Below are 19,317 nucleotides of genomic sequence, written 5' to 3'. Positions count from 1 at the left end.
CCCCCGTCCCTGGGATTCTCCAGGCAAGAACACTGGAGTGGGCTGCCATTTTCTTCTCCACTAGGTGAGTACTAGGAGTCCATATATTGAAAACTTAGAGCTCTAACAAGATATGGTGTTTTTTAGATTCTCACTCTTTTATGAGAACATGAAAGAATATGTCCTTATATATGAGGACAAAATTAACTTGCTTAATCCTTGAGGCTGCACATGCTAAATTATAGTTTTGTGCTGCTACTGTTGGATGATGGTGATTATGGGGATTAATTAATCTTTATTAATCAATGGTGCCACCTGGTGGCCAGAAAGTACATTTTGTGGTGCCCATGCAGACCTCACCAGCCTGTTTTTCTTTGACATAAATAACTTCAATAGCATTTGAGGCATTTTTATTACTGAAGTTTTGAAAAATGCTTTACTTGATTTGTTGAAAACTGGAAAGTCACGGAATACTATAAATCCAGTGTGGCAAGTCAAAATGACTCCTGTGTTCTCATTTTTTAAAATGATCTCCAACAGGATCAGTTCAGTTCAGTTGCTCAGTCGTGTCCAACTCTTTGCGACTCCATGGACTGCAACACACCAGGCTTCCCTGTCCATCACCAACTCCCGGAGCTTACTCAAATTCATGTATTCATGTCCATCGAGTCGGTGAGGCCATCCAGCCGTCTCATCCTCTGTCATCCCCTTCTCCTCCTGCCTTCCGTCTTTCCCAGCATTAGGGTCTTTTCAGATGAGTCAGTTATTCTCATCCGGTGGCCAGCAGGATACTAGGACCTAAATGATATGTCGTGAACAATTCCATATGACCAGTGCAGGCATGTCTGTCTGGCCTCCCTTCCTGTGTTTCACCTGGGTTATGACAGTCACTGGGACAGCTGCTGATTTCATTGCTCCTTCCATTTGACTCAGAGGGTGATCAGTCTCCTGCTCATTCTGTAGTTAAGGCATGGAGTGATTCTTAACTGAGGGGATCATGGTTGGGTCTTCCTAGAAAACGTAAAAGTTCTCAAAAGGAAGATGTACTGCAATGAGATAACCTGAAAATACAGATGAATACATTAGAAAGTTGAAATTCTAAAATTCACTTTTGGAAAGCTGAATTTTGAAAGTTGAATTTTAAGTTGTTGTTGTTTTTTTTAATTGGCAAGGAAAGTAAACTTAACCCCGTTATCTCCTTGATTAATAGTATGATTTTGCAACAGCTTCATGGTGGGGTTTTTGCTCAGCCAATTTGTGTCTTTCCACTTTGTTCCTAAAAGTTTAGGTTGGCGAGCAATAGCTGAACTTGAGTACAAGAGAAGAAAATGCAACTCAGAAGATTATCAGGCTCAGCATAGTGATTCTGAGGTCAGGATTTCCTAATACGGACAACCTCCAGTGACCTCTTTTGGTTTAGAGAAATGTGTCAGTTTGCATGGATATGTTTCTATATTAAAGAACAAGAATCAGAGACAAAATAGGAACTTGTTGTGAATCTGATGCTTAGGTAAATCTGCTTTCATTTCTGCACTCTTCTGCTCTCCCAGGCTTAAAGGAACATCCCTTTTGATTAATGAGGTAGCCTAAAAAGAGTATGTTTTTCTTCCTAACCCTGTCACTCATGGAAAAGTTAAATATTTGAATTCACAAAAGATAACTTATACAGGGAATGCATTCTGAGTGGGGTCAGAGTGAGATTAAGTTCATTTTTCATCCCTGGATGAGGCTAAGTATAGTATATGGTCAATATATTTTGTTAGTTTTGGAGATTTTCATATTTAGTTGGAAGAATGCTCTCCAATGTATGTTCGGATTAGTTTTGGGTCTAAATTGCTTGTGATGGCCTCTGGTGAGATAGAACCTCTGCTGTGGCTCACAGAAGCTTAATGCCGTCTCCCACAGTATCTCACCGTGACATACTGCCAGGGCTGGGTCGTTACAGTGTTCATGTCTAGACTCACACATGTTCTTGGATCAGTGTCTCAAAGACGTATAGTTTCAACAGTTGGGTGTGTATGTTTATGTCATATATTAAGTTTGAAAAGCTGGCACCAATGTCCAAGTTTCTCTTCGTGCCTTTTTGAGGATGACTTCATAAATCCATGGGATGAAATTATCTTTGTTCCATAATATTGCTAAGTGGAGATTGCATGCTACTAACTCACTTCAGTCGTGTCTCTTTGCAACCCCATGGAATGTAGCCTGCCAGGCTCCTCTGTTCATGGGATTCTCCAGGCCAGAATATTGGAGTGGGTTACCATGCCCTCCTCCAGGAGATCTTCCTGACCCAGGGATCGAAATTGCATCTCTTATGTCTCCTGCATTGGCAGGCGTGTTCATTACCACTATCTCCACCTGGGGAGCGCAAGTGGTGTGATGGTCTCTGGCAAGATAGAACCTGTGCTGTGGCTCACAGAGGCTTAATGTCATCTACGGTATCTCGTAGTGGAGACTGGATCTGATAAAATGCATTCAGTCTTTTAATATGCCTTTCCTCTTTCCATTTCCCAGCTCCCACAGGAATTAGGATTGATTTTAGCTTTTATTGCCTTTTACCTAAACTAAGACAAAATCCTATATGAAAAAAATAATTAAAAAAAATTCATTAAGTATTTCTTGTCCCTTTTATGCCAAGTCTCTGGCTAAATGGTATGAGAAATAGAAAGATTACGTCAGATGTGAGCAGGCCCTGCCCACAAGGAGCCTTGAATCTAATGAAAAACAATATGATAGGAGGCATACAGTAACTGCTGTGTTATGTATTATTCAAAGGGAAAGAATATTTCTTTCAAATGGAAAGTTTGGTAGGGGAGGAGGAGTTTGAGATGAGCCTTGATGAATTATGAGTAGAATTTATATGCAGAGACAGAGAAAGGATTCAGAAGAAGCGTTCATTAAAGACAAAAACTATAGAGCCAGGGAACACATAGGAAGTGTTTAAGAAATTGTGCAGAATCAAACTTTAAGAACAAAGGGCTGGTGTAAGGCAGTAGCAAGAAAGAAAATCAGAACAGTCAACAGGGACCATGTAGCAGGGTCTTGAAATTACAGGAAATGGGATTTATTTTAATTTGATAGTTAAGTCATCCAGCATTTCTCAACAGAGAAGGAAGTGTCACTTTGAAATTCATCAATATTCCTTGATGCTAAAAGGCTTATTAAATATAACCTATCGCCTTAATTTATTTTGTGTTGCAAGAGCTGCTGTGTACCGTGTTTCTCATTTACAGACCATCTTCATCTGGACCAGGGTTTCTTCACTGCAGCCCTGTTGACAATGTCGTAATGTTGACATTAGGAAGATCGTGTACATTTGGAAGGTGTTTAGCGGCATCTCTGGCCTCTAACCCCTCATTGCCAGCTGTGTCCCCTTTCACCCACTTGTGATAATCAGAAATATCTTCAGTTCAGTTCAGTCGCTCAGTCGTGTCCGACTCTCCGCGACCCCATGAATCACAGCACGCCAGGCCTCCCTGTCCATCACCAACTCCCGGAGTTCACTCAAACTCATGTCTATCGAGTCGGTGATGCCATCCAGCCATCTCATTCTCTGTCATCCCCGTCTTCTCCTGTCCCCAATCCCTCCCAGCATCAGAGTCTTTTCCAGTGAGTCAACTCGTCGCATGAGGTGGCCAAAGTATTGCAGTTTCAGCTTTACCATCAGTCCTTCCAATGAACACCCAGGATTGATCTCCTTTAGAATGGACTGGTTGGATCTCCTTGCAGTCCAAGGGACTCTCAAGAGTCTTCTCCAGCACCACAGTTCAAAAGCATCAATTCTTCAGTGCTCAGCTTTCTTCACAGTCCAACTCTCACATCCATACATGACCACTGGAAAAACCATAGCCTTGACTAGATGGACCTTGGTTGGCAAAGTAATGTCTCTGCTTTTTAATATGCTATCTAGGTTGGTCATAACTTTCCTTCCAAGGAGTAAGCGTCTTTTAATTTCATGGCTGCAATCAGCATCTGCAGTATCTTCAGTCATTTTCAAATGTCTTGGGAGGGGGATGGGTCAAAGTCGCCCCCATTTGAGAACCACTGGTCTAGACATACATACTGCATTTTTTTGGTATGTATTCTCGGCATTATTAGACTCTTAAGATTGATGAGTCTGAGTCCCTTAGGCATTCAGTTTATTAATGCTTGAATTTTGGAACTAGACTTACAGCTGATCTTGGGATTAAGGTATTTCCTGTGTGTTGGAGTAAAAGTGTTGAGCTGGTCATTAGGAGAGCTGGATTCTGATCCTGGCTCTGCCACAAAGAAGTGGGATTACTTGGGTGAGACGTGTCCTCAGTAGCCCGATTACTCATCTCTAAAATCACCAGTGCAACCTCTAGGCTCTTTCTTAGCTCTGATTCTGTGTCCTCGTTTCAAATTTGACCCCAGGGCTTTATTCTTTCATTTTTAGAAAGTTGGCACAACCAGAATGAATGTGTATATTAACCAATAAGGCTGACTTATTGGTCTGACTAATAAGGCTGACTAATTTTTTTTTCCTTAGTGCTTTATTGTACTAAATACTATGTATATATATATATTTTTTTTTTTTTCTAGATTATTTGAAAAATCTCTTAGAAGACTCTGGAGATTACAGAGACACTCAAGGTAAATGATTTCTGTGGTCTCATGTGTTAGAAGTTTTTATGTTACATTCATTTGGACCTAGAAAGTAAAAATGTAACAAAAGCCATATACTAAACTGTGTTTTATTCATAAGAAGCCTTTTTAAACTCTGTTTTGGACAGATGAAGATAGAACTAGATAAAGTGTTAGTGGCCTGGATGCAGGTGAAATTATAGGGACCAAAAATGCCCATGGTCAGTCAGCTGTGGGAGCCAGCCTCCTGAACGGGTGGTCCCAGTATAGTGTGTGGTCAGGAAGTTTTGTCCTCCTGGGCTCAGTCTGTCTGTGCCAGGGTGCATTCACCTTCACTAAATGTCCACCAGCTTTCGAAAGCAGAGGCTGAACCAGTTGATCTGCAGCGTCCTTTCAGGCTTTAAAATCATGAGTCCATGAAGTGACCAAACAATACAAATTAGAGGTAAGGTCTAAAATAATCTATTATTCTGGGACTGTTTAAAGATGGGCATTAGCTTTGCCATCCTTCCACTCCTTACCCCAATAGTACTTAAGGGAAATAGTCCAGTACAGTACCAGGGATTCATTGATATTCATGGGATAATCCACTCTGTGTGTGTGTGTGTGTGTGTGTGTGTGTGTGCATGCAAGTATGTCTATCTCTCTCCCTCTTTCTCTCTCTCTTTCACACACACACACAAGGATTTAATTCCATTTGGGATAGTAGTGCTTTTTTCTATTTATTCCCAAACTACCTCTTTTAAACGTCATAGGTATATCCCTGGTTCTAATCTACAGAAACACCCTAGACAAATCCATCTCCACTCCATACATCTTATGAATTTTGATCACGTTCTTGTGCATCCTCCTTTACATTATCAGATTACAAAGCTGAAGGGTCTTTAACCCATTTTGTAGAGATGCTTATTCATTCTGTTCATCATTTTGCTTCTTTTTCTCTAACATCTTCTATTCACAAGCGTTATGCTTTAAAGGATGCTTTTTTTAAAGGAAAAGATTGGAGTGGGGGATAGAACATGCTTCTTGTCTTTGGTGAACATAATTTAGTTGAAGAAGGAAGTCTGTGATACACTTCAGGTAAAGAACAAAGCGGATAGCTTTAAAGTAAGAATGCACTGAGCAGTATAGAATCATTTGAAAGAGGGAACAAAGTGTGAGAATTGAAGAGGCATAGTTCTACTTAAAGGAAAGTGGAACCAGAGATGAATTGACTGGAGATGGTGGATGAGAGGAAGAATGGACATCAGGAAGATAAATATTTTAGACAGATTTAAATAGATCAGGCCTCAAGAAAACATCTGTCCCAGGGCTTCTGCCTTCAAAGAAAATGCATTGTTAACTCCATTTTGCCGGTAAAACAGATGCAGGGCAGAGATTAAGGAGCTTGTTTAAAGGAAATTACACACTTCAGCAAATACATGGCTTAGAATAAGCAGTGAACAGTGACAGGCCCTGTATGGCCAGAGGCAATGCAGTACAGTGATGAGATTGCCCAAGGGTGAGAGAAAATGAGACTGTTGATCATATAGCTTTGGAAGGTGAGCAGAAGAGTTAAAGGAACAGAGTCACACAGGGCCTTGTAAAGGGATGGACATGGGAAAAGTAGGATTGCAGCATGGGTGAGAGAAGTCAGAGCCTGGAGGCCAGGTGACCAAATAGCAGCAGCTTTAGTACTTCATCCATTCATTAAATCTTAAAGCCTTTGTCCCTGTCCACTGGGAATTCAAGCAGGTCAGAAAGCAGGGAATGTGTCCAGGCTCACCTCTTGATATCTTCGATGATGAGTGCCAACTGCAGTAAATTCCGATATGTGGTTGGAAGAAGATACTGCTTTCCTTGAATAAAGGTGACGGTAACACATTTATTTTTGGTTGCACTGGGTCTTCGTTGCTGTTTGTGGGCTTTCTCTAGTTGCAGTGAACAGAGCTACTTTGTTGCGGTGAGCAGGCCACTCATTGCGGTGGCTTCTCTTGTTGCAGAGCACAGGCTCTAGGCGCGCAGGCTTCAGGATTTGCAGTATATGGGTGGTGGTACACAGGCTTAGTTGCTTTGCGGCATGTGGAATCTTCCCAGATCAGGGATCGAACCCATGTTCCCTCCATTAGCAGGTGGATTCTTATCCACTGTACTGCCAGGAAAGTCCAATAATATATTTAAAGGCTACAGAAACCTCCAGGGTTGATACTAGAAAGAGTATCCCTTGGAAGGTATAATTAGTCCCTCAGTCATGTCCAACTCTTTGCGACCCCATGGACTGTAGCCCAGCAGCCTCCTCTGTCCATGGAATTGTCCAGGCAAGAATACTGGAGTGGGTAGCTATTCCCTTCTCCAGGGGATCTTTCCAATCCATGGATCAAACCTGGATCTCCTGCATTACCGGCAGATTCTTACCATCTGAGCCATCAGGGAATCCAAGTAGGTATAGTATAGCTGGTCCAAAAAAAACCTCAAACCTTTTCCAGAAATTGATTTTTCTTTTTTAAATATTCTTTTCATTGATAATTACTGTCACTGCCACACCAGGTTCAGGAGAGTATGCTTCCCTCTTTAACACTCTACCAGTTTTTCTCTGTGGAAGTGCTGCTGTCATATGGGATAACTTTCTTTGTGTGGGTTGCTAATTAGCACTGCAGAATATTTAACATCCCTGACGCCTTCCCACTAAAGGCCAGTGGACCTTCCCATCATTGTGACAAACAAAATTTATCTTACACATATCCAGGCATTCCCTTGGGGAATACTGCTCTTTTGTATTGAGAACAGCCGTGGCCAAAAAGGAGATAAGGGACACTTTTTCCTTTATATGTATAATGAAGATGGTAAGACTGAGATGTTCAGAAACATTTGATAAAGGCAAGAAGTTAATAAAAACAATAAAACACAGGTGAGGCTCAGTAACCCAACTCACAAAATAATGTGTGTAATTTTATAAGATACAGTATACTTCCTTGTGGCATTTTTCCCTCTTGGGATCAGACTAAGAGAAGACAGCTAAGCCCTGACCTTCTTAAATCGAAGGTTCTTATAATTCTGGTTTCCTATCCCAGGATCCTTGTCTGTTAAGGCAGTTTATCCTGGAATGGTCCTCAGCTTCCAGTTAAATCCTATTCATATCCTTGTAGACTCCAACAGCACAAATCTCAGCGCAAAACAATCCTGACTTCCTACTGTTGATATGCATGGTCTAGAATGTGTCTTTTTGGTTTTGGCCAGATTGCATGGTTATCGGATCTTGGCTCCCTGATCAGAGGTTGAACCCATACTCCCTGCAATGGAAGTCCTAACCATTGGACTGCCAGGGAATTCCCTATAATGTGTCTTCAGAGTCTGTCTTTGGCTCATTTCTTTTCATAAGTACTGTTTTTGCCTGTTTTTCCTTGGTTTTGCTCTCATCGAACTTCACCGTGTGTATTTCTGCCCACACACAGTTAACTGAGCTCTTCCACTAGCCGTCTTGTTACCTGGAGTTGCTCATTGTTGCATTTCATTGGTAATGATAGTGATCAAATGCCACTTCTGTTCCTACGTATTTTAGATGCCCTTGCTGTTGTTATAGAGGTGGCCAACCACGCCAATGACACCATGAAGCAAGGAGTAAGTATCTTCCTTTCAGTGGCTGGTGTACTGTTGTACCTGGGAGCTTGTGCCTTCATATGCTCTGCATTCTCTTTCTGTAGGACAACTTCCAGAAACTTATGCAAATTCAGTACAGCTTAAATGGACACCATGAAATAGTTCAGCCTGGACGCGTAAGTGTTTGAGATTGCCTTTTACAAGCTTAATACAATGGATTTAGTCACCGTTTGTGACTATTTTCATTTGAGTTATGAAAATACATTTTTTGTTATTGTTAGTCTTCAGTGACCCTATCTGGATTAACTGCATTCATTCTATCCTTTCAAAACATGCATGATTTAAGTCACTGTAATAAGAAGTCCAATTCAATTAGGAGAATGGCAATGGACCCCACAGAGTATCTGATTAAATAGGATCATTTTATTGTGTAATACTAGCTGACCTCGCACAGCTTTAAAGACAATTTCATTTCAAATCTTTAATGTAAGAGTGAATTTTGAGAGGAAGGGGAAAATTATTGGTATTTTGATGCTCTTCCTGGAGCACAAAAGTGGCCGAGGGAATGAATTCAGGAAATTTACAAAGTGCAATTGTCAGGATGTTGACTCAGCCTCGGGATGAAGTACACACTTGGTCAATTACATTTTAGACCACATGGTACCCCTGGGGTCAATATTGGCTTTATAGAATTCTGCTGGCTTATCCAATTCCTAAATTACTTTAAGGGTTTTAAAAGAAACCATGGCTGTAAAAAGCCACAAGGAAACTATGCTATCCAGCCTCCACACAAAAAATCTGGGTAAAGAAGGTTGAAAAGGAAATTACATGTATACATATATTGTAGTTGTGATGGTACTAAATGGGTATTTGTTTGGATGAATCAGGTTTTTCTCAAAGAAGGAATTCTGATGAAGCTATCTCGGAAAGTCATGCAGCCCCGAATGTTTTTCCTGGTAAGTGGCCATGTGTGTTGCTGTTGAGCCCAAGGCAGGGGTAATTGCTTAGTGAAAGGAGACCTTTGTTCAGACCAGATAAGCTTGGCACATTCAAATAGCAGTTTTAGTGGGATCTTTGACTGTGTGGAGTGCTTATTTGCATGTCAAGTATAGGAAACAAAGTCTTGTATGGTGCATAACTAGAAATTTACTTCCTTTTTGAATCTAGTTTATTTCATGTCTGATTTGGAAAAACTGATTCTGTCGGTGTTTTGTTTTGGCAGACGATAGTTCCTTAGAGGGATTTAGAATTCAGAAAATGTCAAATTTCTTATAGAACTCGGAAAGAAAGTGCATTTTCCAGAAATTGCCTTCCAGTAATATTCCAATAGGACATTCTAGGTGGTTCTGATTTTATAAGCAGACTCTAAGTATTTTACTGAGAGAGTTTGAAGCAAAGAGGTAATTTTGTTCCTTTATTCCTGTGTCTTACCAGTATCTTTGTAGCTAAAATATCTTGCTTTACTTTGTCCTATGAAATATTTCTACTTTCAGTTTAATGATGCCCTGTTGTATACAACACCAGTGCAGTCTGGGATGTACAAACTGAACAACATGCTATCATTGGCTGGAATGAAGGTCTGTGCATCTGCTGGAAGATATATATGTATTTTTAACCCAGATGTATTTAGAGAAAAATCCCTACAATGATCATTTTCTCATAATCCTCTCTTCTGTCTCCATGTGTTCCTGTTCATGTGTTCACTTATTCATTTTTTCCCTCATATATTAATTTAGTTACAAGATATTTCCTGAGAACTGCTATAAACAAAACGTGTTAATGACTGAGTGAAAAATACAAAGATGAATTGAAGCAGGATCCTTTTGTCTCCACCTTTGCTCTAAAGCCCCATGAGTTTAGCAACTAGTGGGGAAGCAAATACACTGCATATCAACACCTGTAAAATAGATGGTAATAGATAATCACTATAAAGGCCAAAGTTTATGGGAACTCAGAAAATAAAGAATGTGTAGCTTTTCATGGGACATGGTGGCGGGATAGTTGGCAGTGAGAAAAAGAGGGAGACTTGAGGAAGTCTTTTTGGGGGAAGAGCCAAGAATCTTAACAGAGTAGGTCACATCTGGCCACACTGAGATGTGGGGAAAGGCATTCTTGGCAGAGGGAATAGTGTGAGCAAAGGCCTGAAGGTGGGAAAGTTTGTCTTTGAGTATGTGGGTGTTTAAATTCATCTGGAGCATAGAGCAGATGAGGGAGAGTAATGTAGATCAACCTGGATATGAAAGTTGGGGGTTGGTGTCAGCAGCACGGGCATTGGGCAGTTTTAACTGCACATCAGAGATGAGGTTTTCCATAGGATGTGTCTGCTCAATTCGTTTTGCTTTCTTCCAGGTCAGAAAACCCACGCAAGAAGCATATCAGAATGAACTTAAGATCGAAAGTGTAGAACGTTCCTTCATCCTCTCAGCCAGGTCTGTTTTACAAATACATATAAACATTGGTCGGTGTTACAGGCTCAGATACCTCCAACATTTTTCATATTTAGGTCAACAACTAGACTTATTTCCCCCCCTTCTTTTCTCTCCTAATACCATGCAGTTTACTTTTTCTTTTTTAAATTTATTTTTATTAATTTATTTGACTGTGCCAGGTCTTAATTGTGGCATGTGGGATCTAGTTACTTTACCAGAGGAATGAGATCCCAGCCCCTCAGCATTGGGAATGAGGAGTCTTAGCCACTGGACCATCAGAGGAGTCCCCCATGCAATTTACTCTTGATTTACCATGTAGGGAGAATGTCTGAGAGCTGATGCAGCAGTATGCTAGAAGCACAAATATTAAAACGTTCCTCTCAATGGAGTAATAATGCTAAAAAGTGCTTTGCCAATCATTGTTTTTGAAGTGGGTATTTCAAATCCTTCTACAGTGATATAGAATGTTCTAAAAACATCTAGCGCTTTATATTATACAGGGAAGTTTTTGTATAATATCCAAGGTCATAACAAATCTATTGAGGTAGGTGTCATAAAAGTGAGGAAGACCACATTACAGAAAAAATTGAGTTGTTTCCTTAAGGCTGCATTGCTGGCAAAGTCAGGATGTGACTAGAACTTTTTTTGGTTTTAAATCTGTTGTTATTATAATACCACGTTGCCTCCAGCAGAAACCTACAGTGATTTATGTGTACAGCAAAATATATGACCATAATGTAAATCAAGTGCTAAGGAAACCTGAAACTGTATGACTCATACAGGTACATTATTCAGGCTTGGCTAAGAGCCAGGAGTGGATATATGGCAAGATTTGACTGGTGAAGGGAGAGACACCAACAGCCCCAGCTTCCTCTACTGTCAGATCTGGATAACAAGTCTGGCTGGCTCTCAGACTTCACCTTTGATGTAATCAAAATAGCTGCAAACCCTTACATGGTGTTTACTTTGTGCCCAGGACTATCCTGAGTACTTCTTGTGTGTTAATTCATTAAATCTTCACAATAACTTTTTTAGGTGAGTTACTACTATTATACCCATTTTATGGTGAAAAAAGTCAACCAGCTATTAAGTAGCAGAGCCAGTGGAGCTGAAATTTGGATCTGACACTAAAATTCATATTTTTAACTGTTCTAATATTGCCTATGTCCATGGATGTCAAGGCCTCAGACCAAATCTGCTGACTTCCCAAATCAGACCACAGGAGCAGCTCCCTGGGTCATGTCACTCTTCTGAAATAGAAAGGCCATGCTGTCTGATACTAAATCTCAGGATGACAGGAGAAGACAAATTCTTGTATTCTGGGTTTGTCACGTGCTTCCCAGCTACTGACTAGAGCAAGCAGAGCTCTGTCAAGGGAGGGAGTACTTGAAAAATCCTTCAGATCAGTATTTAAAATGTGAAAGTAGGGGACTTGCCTGGTGGCTCAGTGGTTAGGACTCCACGCGTTCACTGCCCAGGGCCCAGGTTCAGTACCTGGTCGGGGAACTAAGATCCCATGAGCCGAGCAGTGCAGCCAAATTTTTTTTTTTTTTTTTAAAGAAAGTGAAAAAAAAGTTTGATCACCTGAAACTGTGATTTTTCCCCTTTGTTTTCTTTCTTTCTTGAATTAATACAAAAAATGCAAAGAACATCAAGTCCCGGTATATCAGGTTCCTGGCAAATACTTCAGCTTGGTTCTTAAAATCAAGAAATTTTTTTTCAAAGATTCAAAGAGGAAATGCTTATAGGGAAGTTAAGTTTTCAATTGTACTTAAGTTTTCTAACTAAAATGTGCTTTGATAAACAAACATTCTGTTTATTAAAAATTAAGCAATTCAGAAAATGATGGTCAATCTTTCTTTCTTTGGTTGCCTATCAATTAAATATCTAGATGTTGTGTGTTTTTTCAGATCTGGCTCCTAGACTGATCTAGTAAGAGCATTGAATTTTTAAATGTGATGGGAAACTATCCAGAGGTTTTTAAGCTAAGAATTGGTGTGACCTCATTTTTTATTTTTTAAAAAGCACACTATCTGCTCTGTAGAAGACAGACCACCAGAGACTAGAGTAGAAGCTGGAAGACCAGGTAGGAGGCTGTCGATGGTGAGGTCTGGACTATGGTTTTAAGACATGGAGCTGTCAGGTAGAGCTAGTAGGACTGTGGATGGATTGAATGTGAGGTATGCAGAATAATGATAAAAAACTGGAAAGTTCTTGAAAAAGGAAAAAAAAATTTCCAAGGGAGGGTTAAGGTGGTGTGGAAGAAAGAGAATAAACATATACCGAATGCCACCCCTGTGGCAGGCTTTCCATTCTGAATTCCCCTAATCACAGCGGGTAGCCATTCCCTTCTCTAGGGGATCTTCTCAACCTTGGGATTGAACCCAGGTCTCCCACATTACAGGCATATTCTTTACCATCTGAGCCACTGAGGAAGCTAGGAGGCCTCTTGTGATCTGGTTCCTGTCTGCCTCACCAGCTTGATCTCCATTCACTCTCCTTATCACCAGCCCCACCAAAGAATGACATGTTCTATCTGTGTGGATCTGCTAGTGATTCTCCATGCATGCCAGCTCATTTCACATCCTTCTGCCTTGCACAGGTGGCTACTTCCACCTAGAATTCATCCCTTTGTTCAGTAAATAATAAGGAGCTTCTACCCTGGGCCGGTGTTGTACTAGGCATCAGAATACAATGGAGAATGGAAAGGGGGTTTCCTTCCCTGCACTGCAGTCCATTGGGAAAGTCGTACACGAATTATTAGCACAGTCAGTTTATCAGCGTGATTCAGTAGTACACAGGAAAACTACCGGTTGCTATGAGGCTTCAGTTAGATTTGATGGAGAAAGGGCAGTTAGGGATAGCTTCCCTCAAGTCCTGTGTCTGTTGAGTTATGAAGGGTAAGTAGGAGGTGGATAGCTTGGCAAAGAGAAAAGGAGGAGGCTCTTGGCCAGTAGGAGTGGTGTGTACGAAGATCCTGAGGTGGAAGGCAGCATGGCATGTTCAAAGAACTGAAAAGCCACTGTGTCTTAAACATAGCAAATGAGAGGGAGAGTGACCTGAGATAAACCTGAAGCGACAGGGAGAAAAATTACGCAGAACTGTCTTGTGGATTTTGGTCTTTAGCCTAAGAGCCACAGGAAACCACTGAAAGGTTTATACAAAGGAATGATGTGATCATATTGGCATTTTAAAAAGAATATCTGGTTACTCTGTGGAGATTAGTTTGAGAGGGAACTGAAGGAGGTGAGTAGTGGGACATAGGAAATGAGAGACGCAGTAAGACTGAGTCTTCAGCCTGGACAGTGTATCAGGCTATTGCGATAGGTAACCGGGAGCTTTGGGGAGAAATCAGGAATTTAGGTTCAGATGTGAATGTGGAAGATCCCCTGGAGAAGGAAATGGCAACCTACTCCAGTATTCTTGCCTGGAAAATGCCATGGACAGAGGAGCCTGGTGGGCTACAGTTCATGGGGTCTCAAAGAGTTGGACACAACAGAGTGACTGAACACAGGCACACAGGTGCGTATTGAATATGAGGTGCCTATAAATCATTGGTCAACACGGAGGTAGTTTATTCCAGGAGCTGGATGTCAGAAGGGAGACTGGACTAGAGTCATGTCCTAGGGAGTCAGCAGTTTAGAGGTGATGACCGAAGGCAGCAGACTGACTGGGAGTGCACAGGGAGACCACAGAGTTCCCTGTTTAAATCCTGTAATTCTTCCAGTGGCATGTTAGTCATCACCTCTGCAAAGCCTTCACTGCTGCCCAAATAAGGTTGTTCACTATTTCTGCATTATTTAGCTACTTTACCCTTGCTGTATTATATGGTAATTACTTGTTCTTAGGTCTCACCTCAGTTGGGTGTCAGCACTTGGAAATGAAGTGTACTTTTGTGCCTGGTTCACAGCATCGTACCTGGCCCATAGAAGGCTTCCAGTAAATGTTATTCAAGTGAACTGAAATGATGTGGCCTTTGGACCCCAGAGTAGCGTCTCACGGTTAACACGGGAAGGTCATAGTGTGTCAGGTCTGGCACACCAGAAATCCCTTCTATTGGAGAACTTTTTCCCTCAGAAATTCTTTCCAATCAGTGGTGAAAGGTGCTTGCTTGATGCAAATTTGCTTTCTGATAATGTCCACATTCCATACAGAAAAGAATACTTGGCTTAACTGTGTTTTCATAGGAGGAAGATGCTGATTCTTCTTTTAACCATGTCACAAAAGCAGGGCTAGAATGTCTGCACTTGATGCTCGAGGCAAATGTGTGTGGTCTCTGAGACATGTTTTATCAAGAGCTGATAAACATTGTTTTGGCAGAAGCCCACACAAGAAAAAGCCAGGAATAATGAAATGAAAGAACAGCATATGTGACATGATTTGCAGTCGAATCACATTCCACATGCTCCCAGGGCTCCAGAAAAATCAGACAGCAATCCTCAAATTAGCCATCTGCCTCTCTGCTTTCTGTTACCTTTTCCAGGGAAAAGTTGGGGAAGGAGAGAAGGCGGGGGGACAGTAATAGTTTATGAATGTTCACCCAGAACCTGGGCCCATGTTCTCATAGCGTAACTCATCAGAGAACAGGAACAGAGGCTAGAGATGACCTGGTGGTGAAGGGTTCCATCCTTAGCCACACTTGGGCCTGGTACCAAGTCACCATTTCATACAGCAGCCTGCTATCCAAGGCATCGCAAGTGATGCAGCGGTATAGAATCTGCCTGCCGATGCAAGAAATACGGGTTTAATCCCTGGGTCAGCAAGATCTGTTGGGAAGGAAATGGCAACCCATTCCAGTATTTTTGTCTAGGGAATCCTGTGGACAGAGGAGCCTGGTGGGCTCCAGTCAATGGGGTCACAGAGGGTCAGACAGGAGTGAGCACTTGAGCATCCTGAGCATCATGTTATCTAAAGCAAATTATCTAATGGTTCAAATCTTCACATTGCTTTTCTATAGAGGGAGATGGTGTGTGAAATTGGGATTGGGGGAAAGAGATATTCCTTTGAGGATATGAGGTGTGACAGCATTTGCACAGAGAGCATTCAGCACAATTGGCTGATAATGTGGTAAATGTTAAATTAGCGGCAGCTAGTTGGGACAGTGATGGTGGAATAGTAGAGGTAACTGAGGTGGGTTTTGTTTGGTTTAGAGAGATAGGGGCTATTTCTATTTTATTTTGGTTTTGATTTATATAGATACTTTGAAAAATACACTAGTTTAAAAATTTTGTTTGTAAACTGGATGCCTTTATCCATATGAGTGCATTTTCTAAATGGTACTGAAGCCATTTAGTTGGACGGTTCATTTCTGAGAACGATTATGGTGGGGAAGGTTAAAGTATCTCCTTGATGTGCTCTGGATTCATCAAAATATGCCTGTTTGTATAATTTTTTAAGATGGAATTTTTCCTTTTAAAGTCATTACTTAACAGTTACACACTTAAAATTAGAATGAAGACTACAATGAACCTGCATATTTGGTCACTAAGACTCAAAAAATTACCAAGGTTCTGCCACAGATTTTCCTTTTTTCTAAAAGTACTTTAAAACAAATGTCAAATATCAGGTCATTTTACTCCTGCATACTTGAGTATGCGTCTCTTAAAAATAAGAAAATGCACATTTTCTTACACAGTAACATTCTCATTGTTATAGTGGATTTTTATTATGATAGAGTTTTTACATTTATTATTAAATTCTCTTTCTCTCTACAAAGACACACACATACACATACAATACCTAATACGTGTCTCCCCTCCTGAGTTTGCAAAACAAATGCACTGATACCGGTGATGATTCTGAGTTACCACAGAATTTTTTTAGAAGGCCTCTTTGCAAAAACGTAGAACAAGAATGCATTTTTCTGAGCAGGCTGTCCTCCTATTTGGCTCATTTCTGTCTATATCTGAGTCACACACTTCCTGATGAACTAAGAGTAAGAACAGAGGATGTGATGGACTGAATTGGTAGAGGAGCCCTAATTAGCCATGCCTCCAGCTTCTGTTTATGACACCAAAAATATGTTTCCTTTACTCTAGTGCCCTTTCTAGAGTATTTAGTAGCCTAAAAATATTTAGTATTCTGTGTTGTAAATTTGAATTTGAAACTTGATTCCTTGGAATATTTTTAAAATCTAAGATTATATCTCAGGAAGCTCCTTGGTTATGTAAGTAATCATAATTATTAATTGCATGAATAGCCCTTAAATCGAACAAAAATATCTCCAAATTTAGGAGACTTCAAAAGCCATTCAGTTTTAGAAAGTGGTATCTTTGGAAAGAAGAAAAGTGTTGTGTTTGCTCAAATGCCATGTGTTCTTTGAATGCCCACTGGTTATTTGTGCCAGAAGGCTCCAAGTTGTTGCCTGTGACTCACATTGTTGGAGGGTGGTGGAATCTGTTGCCATGGCAGAAGGAGAAAAAGTAAGAAAAAGGCAAAGAATAAGAGCTGACATCTGGCTGATAGAACCTCTTTTGCCCCCAACAGTTCTGCCCCAGAAAGGGATGAATGGCTCGAAGCCATTTCCAGGTCAATAGAAGAGTATGCCAAGAAAAGAATCACATTCTGTCCTAGTCGGAGTCTTGATGAGGTATTGTCTTTTCCTTCGTGTGTTTTTTAGGTGCATTTCAAACCATTTTTGCCTTAAAGAAACTTTTCCCAGGGGTTTAGAAAAGCAGCATTTGCTTCACAGAAGGATTGGGTATGTGCATAATTTCAGAGCCTAAATGTTTACTCTATTAATGTCTCCCTACAAGTCTAGGATAGTATATAGTGCATTCATATTTTTTCTGGTTGTAAAACCTCACTGTAGAAAATACAGCAGTGTAGTTTGAGGAAGAAACTAATCAGCTGTCGTTGCACTACCACAGGCAATGGTAGCACAATTTTGCACTAGAGGATTGTTGGAATGTAGCTAATCTTAATATCCTGAGAAGATGAAAAATATGATTGTTCCTGTTTCATCCACATCTTTAATGATACCATCAGCATTGTGAGCCGCCGGTGCAAAATAAAAAGATTTGAGCCGTAGCGGGCAGTGTGCCTAGAAATAATCAGAAGTCATTCTTCTACAGGCTGACTCAGAGAGTAAAGACGAGGTTAGTCCTCTTGGATCTAAGGCTCCCATCTGGATTCCTGATACCAGGGCCACCATGTGTATGATCTGCACCAGTGAATTTACTCTGACCTGGAGACGACATCACTGCCGGGCCTGCGGAAAGGTTGGAGAGGATCACACTCACTTCCCTTGTGGTTTTCAGTAGCTCCACGCTGTGCACAGTGAAGAAGTGTATTTCCCCTTGTAAACCGTCGTAGGGTAGGGAGGAGGGGGATACTGACTCATGACTGGTATCCCCCGCTCAACATTTAGCATGAGGCAGTCTTGTTAGGGAACTTACTCCTTCTACCCCAAGATTACTTTAGGATGTCAATAATAGAACATGTTCATTAAAAAAAAAAAAACTACCAAATTGACAATTAAACAGATGCTCACATTTATAGGTAATTTTTGAAACTACATTTGTCCCAATACTACATTCTTAACAGGAGGAAACTTTCAGTGTTGAAGTTATCATTTGTGATGTTTCTAAGTTTTCATAACTTTATCAGTAAAATGTGCATAGTAACAGTGAAATCAGAGAGTGACTGTAAAGATTTAACGGATGTTATTTAGAGAGCATTTAATACAGGCCAGACACTAGGAAGAGGTGCAGCAGAGGTGTTCATGGTTGCCGCAGTGATGATGGCAATGACAGTGATGATGGTACAGCTGACACAGGACTTACTGCCCCCCCGGCGGTGTTCTAAGCACTCTGCATCTGTTACTGCCATTAGTATATTATCTGTCATAAGCAATCCGTGATCATCTGTGGCCTCTTCAAATGTGGTACTGTGTGTGAGTTCCGTACATACCTCTGCTGAGTTGTTATTGAGACTCAATGACTATGAACAGGTTTTGAAAAGTAGACTGGGCTATGAATTGTAACTGACGGTTTAGATACAAAGGTTATTCTAAATGAAATGAAATAATTCCTATGTGTTTTGCAGATTGTATGCCAAGCTTGTTCATCAAACAAGTATGGCTTAGATTACCTGAAAAATCAACCAGCAAGAGTATGTGAACACTGTTTCCAAGAATTGCAGAAATTAGGTAATGTATAAGTAAAGATTTAACTGAAAATTCGTTTATGTCCCAGATGCTTGCAAAAAACCTTCTAAAAGAATCGTCATAGGGCCCATTAGCAATATAATTGGTGATGCTTCTCTCAAAATATTGAGTATCTTGCTTTCTTAACTTAGTTAAGCTTTCTTTTTCTTTTTTTTTAAATGTATTTATTTTTACTTGGAGGATAATTGCTTTACAGTTTCATGTCGGTTTCTGCCACACACCAACATGAATCAGCCACAGGCATACATATGTCCCCTCCCTCTCGAACCTCCTCCCAACCCCCTCCCCTCCAGGCGTCACAGAGCACTGGGTAGTTAAGCTTTCTTCACTCAAATTTTGTGATGGTTCTAGGAAGGGTTGCACTGAAACTTATTTTTATTCTGAAAAAGGTTTTGCTAAGGATTCTAATTGTAGAAGTATAACCACAGGATGAAATGCTTAGAACAGTTACAAGGGAACTTTAGCTTCTAAGTAATTTTCAAGTTTCTAGTTTCACGTCTACGTGTATTACAAATCATTTTATCAATCAGTCAAGTAGTTCTCTATGAAAACATACCAAGT

At 40.6% G+C, this 19,317-nt stretch overlaps 1 protein-coding gene across 3 annotated transcripts in view; it reads left to right on the top strand.

Moving 5' to 3' along the window:
- The window catches only part of FGD6 (FYVE, RhoGEF and PH domain containing 6), a 110,839-nt gene that overhangs the window by 84,096 nt on the left and 7,426 nt on the right, over nucleotides 1-19,317 (top strand). For 2 of the 3 annotated variants that reach the window (XM_055396105.2, XM_055396106.2), the window contains exons 9-17: nucleotides 4,543-4,593; nucleotides 8,123-8,181; nucleotides 8,265-8,336; nucleotides 9,048-9,116; nucleotides 9,654-9,737; nucleotides 10,510-10,589; nucleotides 17,076-17,178; nucleotides 17,663-17,809; nucleotides 18,636-18,738. In XM_055396105.2, coding sequence (XP_055252080.2) covers nucleotides 4,543-4,593; nucleotides 8,123-8,181; nucleotides 8,265-8,336; nucleotides 9,048-9,116; nucleotides 9,654-9,737; nucleotides 10,510-10,589; nucleotides 17,076-17,178; nucleotides 17,663-17,809; nucleotides 18,636-18,738 — 768 coding nt within the window. Of the gene's footprint in view, nucleotides 1-4,542; nucleotides 4,594-8,122; nucleotides 8,182-8,264; nucleotides 8,337-9,047; nucleotides 9,117-9,653; nucleotides 9,738-10,509; nucleotides 10,590-17,075; nucleotides 17,179-17,648; nucleotides 17,810-18,635; nucleotides 18,739-19,317 lie in introns of those variants that run through there. The other variant, XR_016037562.1, reaches the window with a different exon arrangement.

Source organism: Moschus berezovskii, chromosome 6 (assembly GCF_049115385.1).
Source record: "Moschus berezovskii isolate FMDL1 chromosome 6, NW_MosBer_1.0, whole genome shotgun sequence".
Lineage (NCBI taxonomy): Eukaryota > Metazoa > Chordata > Mammalia > Artiodactyla > Moschidae > Moschus > Moschus berezovskii.
The sequence above is the reverse complement of the archived record's forward strand: the minus strand, read 5'-3'. Positions and strand labels throughout refer to the sequence as shown.